The sequence below is a fragment of the Hemitrygon akajei genome, unplaced genomic scaffold, assembly GCF_048418815.1.
Source record: "Hemitrygon akajei unplaced genomic scaffold, sHemAka1.3 Scf000120, whole genome shotgun sequence".
In the NCBI taxonomy this organism is placed as follows: Eukaryota; Metazoa; Chordata; class Chondrichthyes; order Myliobatiformes; family Dasyatidae; genus Hemitrygon; species Hemitrygon akajei.
The window spans coordinates 1,153,374-1,165,134 of record NW_027332006.1 but is presented as its reverse complement, the minus strand read 5'-3'; the positions used below and the strand labels follow the sequence as shown (position 1 = coordinate 1,165,134).

At 45.4% G+C, this 11,761-nt stretch overlaps 1 protein-coding gene across 1 annotated transcript; it reads right to left on the bottom strand.

Moving 5' to 3' along the window:
* Positions 1–3,478: 3,478 nt before the first annotated feature.
* On the bottom strand, positions 3,479–8,918 carry LOC140723603 (uncharacterized). The gene is made up of 2 exons (XM_073038170.1): positions 8,860–8,918; positions 3,479–6,209 (listed from the first exon to the last, which is right to left on the bottom strand). Exon 2 carries the CDS (start codon positions 5,817–5,819, stop codon positions 4,488–4,490), a length of 1,332 nt encoding a protein of 443 aa, XP_072894271.1. The 5' UTR covers positions 5,820–6,209; positions 8,860–8,918; the 3' UTR covers positions 3,479–4,487.
* Positions 8,919–11,761: the final 2,843 nt, after the last annotated feature.

Here is an 11,761-nt window from a genome sequence, read left to right as displayed (position 1 = left end):
TGGGACATCCGGTGTTTACAAAGGGAGAGAGAGTTTTAACCAGCGAAGCATGGTCAGAGGTGGAGGGGTACAGGAGCTGCCTGACAGATCGTTCTACAGTAATTGTAATTTTTATAATCTCACAGATGGTGACTGAGGAAGAAGCTTGTTGAGGGAGGATACCCGGAGGTGAGCAGGTCAGACACGGGATCAGGAGAGTGACAGTGATGTGATTTCCTGTGTCACGGGTACAGACAGTCGTCTCAAGTGAGGAGTTTGTGTGGAGATGCAGCTTCCCTGGAGGTGGAGGAAAGAGGACACAACAACAGGTGGAACCAGCTGTGGGAAGACATGGTTTGTCAGGTCTGACGACGAGCTGAATGTACTGTAACCTTCAGACTGAATCAGAAAACCATTCTGAGGGTATTTGAAATGTCAGAAGCAGGGGAGATGTGATCCCATGTCTCCATCAGACCCTCAGTGAGATGGTTCCAGTTATAACGTGCAGGGATGAAAGCACGGTGTTCGGGTTCTGATTTAATCACTGATTCTGACACAGTGAGAGGGTTAGTTTTGCTGTAAAGCAGCAACATTAATGGAAGAAGACACAGAAACTTCATCAATTGCCAGTTGTTTAGCAAAAGTGATCAATTTGTATATTACCTTGACAGAAATAGCTATTTCCAGTGGTGACAAAGGGGTTCAGTCTGGTTTACTTCAGGTTGGAGAGGGGTGTGGAGTTTTGAAATCAATGCCTTGCAGTGCCAGCATCATTAATTTAGCATGTCCGGAGTGGTGGATCACACAGCACGGAAACAGGCCTTTGGCCGGCCATACCTGTTCTGACCATCCACTCACTGTCTACACTGGTCCCATTTATCAGCACTTGGATCATACCCGACTGTATCTCGGCAGTTTCAATGCTCATCCTGTTCGTAAATGTTGTGAAGGGACCTGCCTCCACCACCACCTCGGGCAGTGTGATCCAGATTTCAGCTACCCTCTGAGTGACAAATCTCTTCCTCAGATCCCTCTAAACCTCTTCATCCTCTGCTTAAATCCATGCCCTCTGATCTGTGACACCTCTGTCCCAGGATCGTGGCCGATATGGGCATCAGTGAAGCCTTTGATAAGGTTCACATGGTAAGTTGCTGTGGAAAGTCAGATCACACGGGATCCAGGGAGAGCTGGCTCACTGGATGCACAGTTGTCTTGATGGTAGGAAGCAGAGAGTGATGGTGGGAGGCTGTTTATTGGACTCGAGGCCCGGGCCTAGTGAGGTTCCCCAGGGTTACAACCATGTCTCTCATTATTTATTGATATTTAATGATATTTGCATTTGCACAGTTGAATTCGATGCTTCACTTGATCTTTCATTGATCCTGTTACTATTCTATAGATTTGCTAAGTGTTCCTGTAGGGAAAAACAATCTCAGGGTTGTATGTGGTGACATATATGTACTCTGATAATAAAATTTACTTTGAACATCAAACATTGCTACTTGTCATCTAGATCAATAATTTGATTAAGAATGTACAGGGTATGGAGAGTAGGTTTGCAGCAAGTTCAAACAATTAGTTTTTCTGAAAGATATTATGTATAAACACTCCACTCTGTTTCCCTCTCCACACTCGACCACCCCTCACATTACTGTCTTCCTTCTCTGCCTCGTCCTCCCTCTCACCCTAACATTGGACATATGTTCAGGGTGCAAGTGAGTTATTTTCGGGGAATCGGAAGGGGAATACTTCACTCTGAGGTTGGTGAGAGTGTGGAATGAGCTGCCAGTGGAAGTGGAGGATGTGGGTTTGATTTAGACACTAAAGAGGAATTTGGGTGAGGACGTGGATGGGAGGTGTATGGAGGCTCTGGTGCAGGTAGCTGAAACTAGGCAGTAACAAAAAAAACAGGTCGGCATTGACTGGAAGGGCCGAAGGGCCTGTTATATTGCTGCTGCTCTCTTTGACTCTAGTAATATAGTGATTTGTAACTTCCACATCAGTACTTTGCTGTTTATGACTGAACCCAGACATTTACCCAAACAACAATTGTAAGACTCTTGGCTGGCTACAGAAAGCATTTACAAGCTGTGTTTCTTGCCAAAGGGGTTGTTACTAAGTACCGACCATGCAGGGCACCCAAACTTTTGCTTTGGGCCCTTTTCCTTTTTTGTTATTTTGAAACTGTAAAAGATGGAAATTAAAATGTAATCTTGTTTAAAATATTAAAGAAATGTGTCATCTTTGACTTTATGCCTTTTGGAAATCAGGTCATCTTTTACTTGCTGAGCTATTCACAGTAACAGAAATTTTGACCAGGGGTGCCCAAACCTTTGCAAGCCACTGCTGGACTAAATGTGTAAATGTAGGACGGGACTACCTTGAAAAATAAATGTGCTAGGTTTTCCAAAATTGACTCCTTCCATCTGAGGCCACGAATATATCAATCACCCCTCGTATATATTTTCATCAAAAATGAAGAGGATTCAGCACTCAATGTGTGTATATGCAATCGTGATGAGAAATACAGACTAGAACACGTACATGAGAGGCCAACTCAGAAAAATGAATCACCACTCTGGAAGAAAACATTAACCAGTGGAATGAGTATGACCCTCCATGGGAGACATCCCAACGATCTGAGCAGATGAGATGGTGACAAATGAGCCCTGAATAAGGACGTTCACTCCCAATGTCATTCTTCCTCAGCCAGAGATTTGAGGGGCGAAGAACATCTCAGACAGAACTGCAGTCAGCTCGACTTCTTCAGTCTGCAGGAAATTCAAGGGAAACCTCTTCTTCCAGAGTGATGACAATTTGGAACCCATCACCACAGGGAGAATGAGAGGTGAGCAACAGGGGAGGATTTGAAAGATCTGTTGTGGAAGAGAATCAGGTCCAGCCGGCCTGAGTTGACTACTGTACACTAGGTGTGTTATAAATTCACTAAGTACCAGAGACAGTGATTAAAATAGGACTGATTTATTTGTCACAGATCTAGTCCCATTAAAGGTGAATATGCAGCAGATGAAACTCCTCCCATGCCCGGTGACCAGGGTGCAGACCTGGGTGTGGTCAGCAGCAGCAATAGTTGCAGAGTTCAACACCTACAGAGTTTAGCACTGACAGACATTCTCAAAGTTGCATTCAGCAACAGTGATGGACAAATATCCAGCATGCAGCTCATTGAAACTTTCTCCCCAGTGTGAACCCGGTAGTGTGTCACAAGTGTAACGCACTGTAAGGTTTCACTGCTGATGCAGTGGACTCTCTGCAATGTTTCACTGCTGAGGTAATGGCTTCTCTGCAGCAGCAGTGTTTAGGGTAAGACTAGAAATAACAGGGTTTTGGAGTGTGGGACTATCCAATGACAGAAGTGTTCATTCTTGTGAGTCAGGAGGAGAGATTTTCATGGTCTTTTGCTGGGGAGAGATGAGAAGAAGAGAGAGTGGGCCCTTTTTCTTTCTTTTTCATTACTTCACTAACCATCTAGTCAAAGTAAGAATTATACATCTCAGTCGTTTAATCACATATTGTGTATCGTTTGTTACTGTGGGGGTACTGATTTGTAACAGGGGACACATCACACAGCATCCACCTAAACAAGATTTCTTAAGTTTGGTCGGGCTGGGGGGTTATCACCCCCTATATTTAGCTGCTAGCCGAAGCAAGAGTTGCATAGGGTTAGATTACTGAGTGAATCGCTTCCAAAATACACAGCAGGTGAACGGTCTCTCCCCAGTGTGAACTCAGTCATGCACATTAGGTTGATTTCACAGAGAGAATCTCTTCCCAAAGTCTGAGCATCAGATCGGCCTCTCCCCAGTGTGAACTCGTTGGTGTCTCTGTAGTTGAGATGTCCGAGTGAATCCCTTCCCACACACTGAAGCCTGAATTATGCTTCACCGTACGGTCCGCATAGCTGCGTATCTGATGCGGCACCCTAGGCCATACCATACGCCGTAGCCTAAAGAACACCTTACGAAAATGTAACTGTGCGTCACAGACCGTGAGAACTGTGATCGGTCTGCTTGGTAGCAGCACATTTCCTCCGAGGTATTTCCTGTTGCTTCGAAGTTGGAAGATGGACCAAATCGAGGAGAGGTTACGTGAGGAAGTCAGAAAATATCTACATTTGTACGACTCTCCATTGGTATACTATAAAGACTTGCAAATGGCATGAAATTCGTGTAAAGATATTTCCACAAACATCGGTTTGGACGTCGCGGACTGCACAAAGAAATAGAAAAGCTTCTCTTTTCTGCGCTGCAGTAATTTCAATAAAAGTAACTCTTGTTCAACATCAATTAGCTTCAACTCCAACAAGATTAACTCAGCAGTCGCCATCGTTCCCAACTCCACATGAGTCAATTCAATACAGTGACATAGAACCCCAACACCAACTGGCGCTTTGCCAGAGCAACGCAGACACACGAACTCACAAGTAAAAATGCACACAACGGTGTAGGCCACTTGCATGGGCTACTGTGTATGCTACACTGTAGCGTCTACGCAGAGGTATAATTCAGGCTTGAGTCTGTGAACGGCCTCTCCCCAGTGTGAACTGACCAGTGTGCTTGCAGGTGGTATGACTGAGTGAATCCCTTCCCACAGTCTGAGCAGGTGAATGGCCTCTCCCCAGTGTGAACTCGCTGATGTACCTTCAGTTTAGATGACAAAGTGAATCCCTTCCCACAATCTAAGCAGGTGAATGGTCGTTCCCCAGTGTGAACTCTCTGATGTACCTTCACTTGAGATGACTGAGTAAATCTTTTCCCACAGTCTGAACAGCTGAATGGCCTCTCTCCAGTGTGAATTCGCTGATGTACCTTCAGTTGAGATGACCGAGTGAATCCCTTACCACAGTCTGAACAGGTGAATGGCCGCTCCCCAGTGTGAAATCGCTGGTGTGCCAATAGGTGGGATGACTGAGTGAATCCTTTCCCACAGTCTGAGCATGTGAATGGCCTCTCTCCAGTGTGAACTCGCTGATGAACCATTAGGTGAGATGACCGAGTGAATCCCTTCCCACAGTCTGAGCATCTGAACGGCCGTTCCCCAGTGTGAACTCTCTGATGTACCTTCAGGTCAGGTGAACAAGTGAATCCCTTCTCACAGACAGAGCAGATGAACGGCCTCTCTCCAGTGTGTACTCTCTGATGTACCTTCAGTTTAGATGACAGAGTGAATCCCTTCCCACAGTCCGAGCAGGTGAATGGCCGCTCCCCAGTGTGAACTCGCTGGTGAGCCATTAGGGTGGATGACTGAGTGAATCCCTTCCCACAGTCTGAGCATGTGAATGGCCACGCCCCAGTGTGAACTGACTGATGTCTCAGTAGCTGTGATGACAAAGTGAATCCCTCCCCACAGTATGAGCAGGTAAACGGCCTATCCCCAGTGTGAACTGACCTGTGTGCTTGTAGGTGGGCTGACTGAGTGAATCCCTTCCCACAATCTGAGCAGGTGAACAGCCTCTCTCCAGTGTGAACTCGCTGATGTACCTTCAGTTTAGATGAGCAAGTGAATCCCTTCCCACAGTCTGAGCAGGTGAACGGCCTCTCCCCAGTGTGAACTCGCTGATGTACCTTCAGTTCAGATGAACGAGTGAATCCCTTCCCACAGTCTGAGCAAGTGAACGGCCTCTCTCCAGTGTGAATTCTTTGATGTACTTTCAGTTGGTATGAGCAAGTGAATCCTTTTCCACAGTATGAGCAGGGAAACGGTCTCTCCCCAGTGTGAACTCTCTGATGTAGCTTCAGTTTAGATGACTTAGTGAATCCCTTCCCACAGTCCAAACAAGTGAACAGCCACTCCTCAGTGTGGACTTGCTGGTGAACCATTTGGTCAGATGACCGAGTGAAACCTTCCCTACAAATTCAGCAAATGACCAGCCTCTGCCCCAGTGTGAACTAACTGGTGTGTCCACAGGTGGGAAGACCAACTGAATCCCTTCTCACACACAGAACAGGTGGATGGCCTTGTCCCAGTGTGAACTTATTGATGTCCCTTCAGTTGAAATGTCCATCTGAATCCATTCCCACTGTCCTACCCGTTTAAAATGACAGGTGTGCCAGTCGGTCAGATGATAGAGTGAATCCCTCTCCACAGTCTGAGCAGGAATGCTGATCGAGTGAATCGCTTGCTCCACTTCTTAAATATCTGGACAGAGACAGCAAAACTGGTGTGTTGTGTTTTAGATTTCCGGAGAGAAATTCCTTGTGATTTGTAACCTGTAAAAAGATTTACAAAATCCATCAGTGGGTGTAGGACAAAATTTCAGATGAGATCACTGAGTTGTCAAGCTGTGAACTGACATCACACAGTTACAGTGAGGTTCAACACAAGTTGGAGAGAGAAATCATCATCTAACTGGGCACAGTGCTGGCATCTGGAATGACCATCAAACTCTCTGATGCTCTTCCTGTCTCTATAAGAATGGAGCATTTCTGCCATCTCCGATCTGTGACCTGGCTCAGTTTGACTCTCTCCATTGGTATTATCCCTGTTCCCACTGAGCTGCATGGGTTCCTGGCCCCACAGTAACTGAAGCACTCTCACCGAAAAAGCCAGCAGTGCATTCCACACACCCACCACTCTCTGTGTAAAAAACTTACCCCTGACATCTCCTCGGTATCTATTTCCAAGCACCTTAAAACTCTGCTCCCTCGTGTTAGACATTTCAGCCCTGGGAAAACAAACCTCTGGCTGTGCACACGATCAATGCCCCTCATCATCTTATACACATAAAAAAGGCTCTAAACATAAACAAGGAAATTACACATTGCTTTGAGGATTTGTTGGAAGTATACAAGATGATGAGGGAGAAGATTGGGGAAATAAATGTAAGCAGCTTTTTCCATCGACGTTGGGTGGGATGACAATCAGAGGTCATGCGGAGGTGGGGAAGGTGAAAATTTAATGGGAACATTTGGAAAAGGTCTTTACTGAAATGGTTGTGAGAGTGTGGAATGAGATGCCAGCACAAGTGGTGAATATGAGCTCGGTTTCACCATTTAAAAGCAGTTTGGATGGGAGCCTGGATGGTAGGCGTATGGATTTGTATAAAAAGGGCCCAAAGGATATCGGGGACCAAATTCACTACAACCACAAACTGTTCCTGCTGCTACCATCCAGGAAACGGTACCACAGCAAAAGGAGCAACAGGCTCCAGGACATCATCTTCCACCAGGCCATCAGACTGATTAATTGATTTCTGTTTTCTTGACTGTCCTATATACAAACTAAATATCATAAGTTAATTTAAATTACACATTGCACATTTAGACAGTAATGTAACGTAAATATTTCTACTCCTCATCCATATGAAGGATATTTGTAATAAAGTCAATTCAATTCACCCTCTCCACTATCTGTTCTGTCAATCTAGCTCCCATTCCCCCTACAACTTATTTAAACCACATCACCCCCCCACACACACTACCTCCAGCAAGCCATATCACTGGGATATTAGTTGCCTCTTGGTCTGTTCCCCTAACTAACAAATCTCCTATCACCCCTTTGACTTTCCTCTGTCAGGCAATTACCCCCAACAGTGTCTAAAGTGGTCCACCTGCTGTTGTGCGGGATAGCAACAAAGTACTCTGCGATGGCTATTTAACCTCATTCCCCTTCCTGACTCTCACACAGTTTCCTGTGTCCTGCACCTTGGGTGTAACTCACCTCTCTTCATGTCATATCTATCACCCCCTCCAACTGCTGGATGATCTGCAATTCACCCATTTCAAGATCCAACTCCTTAAAGTGCAGGATTACAAGCTGCAGCTGGATGCACATCTTGTAGGTGAGGGCATCAGGGACACTGGAGGTCTCCCCTCCTTCCCTCCAATATCCCCTCTAATTTGTAATAACTGATGTGCAGATAAATCTTGTACTGTGCATTTTTTTTACCCAGTGACAAGATGTGCACAGTGAATTTTATATAGAGAGGTATTCATTTTCACAGCTAGCAAATCACTGTCAATAGGAACTTTGATCTCCTCTGGGTTTGATCGAGTTCATCTGCACTCTCACACAAACTATGTAGCAGGCCTGGAACGGGTAATGAAGGATTTTCTCACCAAAGCTTTTGCACATTGTCCATATGTGATTTGCTTGCTAAATTATGCTTTAAAAAGTCAGATTTCCAAATAGCACTCCATTTCTTCACACTTGCAAATTCTCCAGCAACTTTAGCATCACCAGAATGCACACAGGTAACACCAGTTTCTGTATTATACATAAATATTTCCCCTGAAGTCTCCCCCAATGACTGACGGTGGTGAACTCAGTGATGGCAATGCCAATGAATATGAAGGGAAGGGCAGTAGTTTGTCTCATTGGAGTCTGGCACATTTGTGAACTGGAAGCTACTTGTTGCCCAGGGCAAAGGTTTTTGATATCATTATGTACCCAGAGAGAATGGGACAAAACATGTCCTCACCGGTAGGAAAGTCCAGAGCAAGAACACACACAAAATTCTGGAGGAACTCAGCAGACCAGACAGCATCTATGGAAAACTGTACAGAAGCTGAGTTCATCCAGCAATTTGTGTTGCTTGGATTTCCAGCATCTGCAGATGTTCTCTTGTTTGTGATTGGAGATAGAACAAAGGTGATTTTCTCAACTGGTGATATAAAAGATTTTGTTCCCTTTCTCCTAATACTTGCATTTAGATAGCTGGAGCTCAGCTCTGTCTGAGAGATCTATCGGTTCCCATTCCCTCATCGGCCGGAAGCTACCGGGACCCATGTATGGATCATGGGGCTGAGAGAGAGGGGAGAGAGCAAGAGTGTCCCGGGATTGCGGGTCACGGTGTCCGGATTTCATAGGAATCGTCCCTCAGTCGGTGTTTAAGATAAAAACACAGAGAATCGAACTTACCCGCAGACGGTATTTCCAAGGCCTTCTGTGTACCGTGCGCATGCGTGATACTTCGTGACGTCATCGGCCCTGACGCCCGCGCATCTGTTCGGTGCTTCAGCGCCAGCGAAATTTCAAACGCACCGCCTTATGGGTAATCACGGTGCCATTAAATATTTCTGCAGGCTCTGGTTCAATATTTATACCTCATTTTTTTCGTGTGTGTATAGAAAAATCTGCAGCTGTTTTAACGCAGAAAGCTCCCATAAACAATATACTCAATATCAACGTGTATCCAATGCCAAAGTAAAATGCAGATATAAAACACAGGAGATTCTGCAGTTGCTGGGAATACAGAGACGCACACACTCAAAATGCTACATTTTCGAGTGGATTTACAAACCTCACCTCTCACTCACTTATTCCGTGGATTACTGAACTTTTCCCCTTTACCATCTTACGACTTTAAGCATTGTTTCCCAAGCTTGATAGTTTGGGAGCTATATATACGCACAACACTGTTAACTTCAGTTTATTTCGTTTAATCTTTTATATTTATAGTAGATACAGATAAAGCTACTGGTTTTCACATCGAAACCAGACTCCATTAGTGATCTATTGCTGCTGGTACGTAACAATTGTGCTGTCTGAGGCACAGTCCTTTAAAATTGGTGAAAATGACTCAAAACGTTGAAAAGAGCGGAGAAGAAGGAGTTTAACCAACTTCGTCCGGAGCCCTGAAGAACGTCACAACCACAGTGAGCTCATCGTCTTATTCAGCCCGGAGAAAATCATGCAGGGAATTCATGCAGGTGTATAAGATGATGACAGGCATTGGTCGTGTGGATAGCCAGAGGCTTTTTCCCAGGGCGGAAACGGTTAACACGAAGGGGAATAGGTTTAAGCTGATTGAGATGTCAGAGCTAAGGTTTTTAAGCAAAGAGTGGTGTGTGTGTGGAACGCACTGCCAGCGACGGTGGTAGAGGCGGATACAATAGGGTATTTTAAGAGACTCTTAGATAGGTGCATGTAGCTTAGTAAAATAGGGGGCTATGTGATAGGGTAATTCTAAGCAGTTTCTATAGTAAGTTACATGGTCGGCACAACATTGTGGGCCAAAGCGTCTGTAATGTCTTGTAGATTTCTATGATTCTATGAAATTCAAGGGAAATCTCCTATCCCACGGAGTGGTGACTAGTTGCAACCTGTCATCTCAGGGAGAGTGATAGGGGAATGGCAGGGATAGATTTTGATATTCTGATCTGGAACAGAAACATGGGCCAGGACCAGAATGGCCGAGTGGCCTCTCTAGTATACACAGTGAGTGTGGTAGAGACTGTAAGTACCTGACACACGGGATTTGATAAAAACTGATTTATCTTTCACAGCTCCACAATATTAAACACCAGTCTAGTTTAAGGCTAACATCAGCAGAACAGACTCCTCCAATGCTCAGTGACCAGGGTTCAGTCCTGGGTGCGATGAGCAGCCGCAAGAACTGCAGAATCTGACAGTAACAGTCCCTCATGAACCTGCAGCTGCCTTCAGTCACCGTGATGGTGAAACATTTAACACGGAGCTGATTTGAACTTCCTCCCTGATGTGAAGTTGCTGGTGTTGCAGCAGCTGGGATGATTGAGTAAAACTCTTTGCTCACTCCGGACAGAAATGTGGCCTCTATTTATTGTGAACTCACCGGAGCATCACAAGGTGGGTTAACTGAATGAGTCTCTTCGCACACACGGAGCAGATGAACGGCCGCTTCCCAGTGTGAAGCTGTTGGTGTATCTGCGATGGCCGACTGAATCCCTTCCAAAATGAGAGCCAGTGAATGACGTCACAGTGCTAGCAACGTCATGGCGATGTATCCAATCAGATCACGGACATGGACACGTGTTCGAGCTCTCCTTGGACCGAGTGGGACGCTGTCTTCTCCAGCATCTCCGCCTCCTCATTAAAGGATCGGCGGCATTCAAGCGCTGGTGAACTGACAGACACAGCGGAACTAACGAGCTGTTGTGGTTGAGATTCCTATACACAGATCCTTTGACTTTTCTACACTGCTAAACGTTTACAAAGCAAGTCAGTAGGTGAAGGACAACATTTCAACTGAAATAATTTCAGTCTCCATGGTGCCTTCTGATTAAAACACTGTAACATCTCAAAACAATTTAGAGGAACAAGATTTCATCTTCTAACTGGCCACAGTTCCGGCATCAGTCACAATATCAAACTCTCCGCTTCCCTCTCTGTATCAAAATGAATCATTCCTCCCCTTCATCAGTCTGTGACTTGGCTCAGTTTGTCTGTCTCCTTCGCTTTCTGAGCATGCGCCACACGCCTACTGAGATCACATTTTATTTACACGGCTGTGACTAGAGACTTTCTGATTATTATGTCCCTCCCGGCATTTGACGGTGGCAAACTCAGAGTCAGCAATGGTATTGACCCTCGGGAGTAGGTGATTAGGATTTTTCGTTGGAGATCGATAAACGGCCGGTAGTGTGTGTCTGGATGAGTGGGTCGTTTTCAGACTGGAAGGAGGTAGCGTTTGGAGTACCCCAGAGATCAGTCCCTGACCACAGTTGTTCACAGTTTAATGTCCTGGCGGAGGCAACGAGATGTGAGATGTCCCAGTCTGCTGCTGACGCAGAAAGAGTGGAGTTGGGGGAGGGGAGGCTATTCACATGCAATTTCGTAGCTTTGCAATCAGTACATAGTGCACTGTGGGGATGCAGTGGCGGGTTCCAATCTGCTAATTAGATTGGCTGACGGCACTACATTGATCGGCCGAATCCCAAATAATAACGAGGCATCATGACACAATATTGATCATGACACAATGTATTTTATATACTGTTAATGACATAAAACATATTTATAGATTGTTACTGACAGAGAATCGTACAATTTGTGTTCCGTG

Coding starts and splice junctions, on each gene's coding strand:
- LOC140723603 (XM_073038170.1), bottom strand. CDS start 5,819: ATGGTTCACCAGCAAGTCCACACTGAGGAGTGGCTGTTCACTTGTTTG.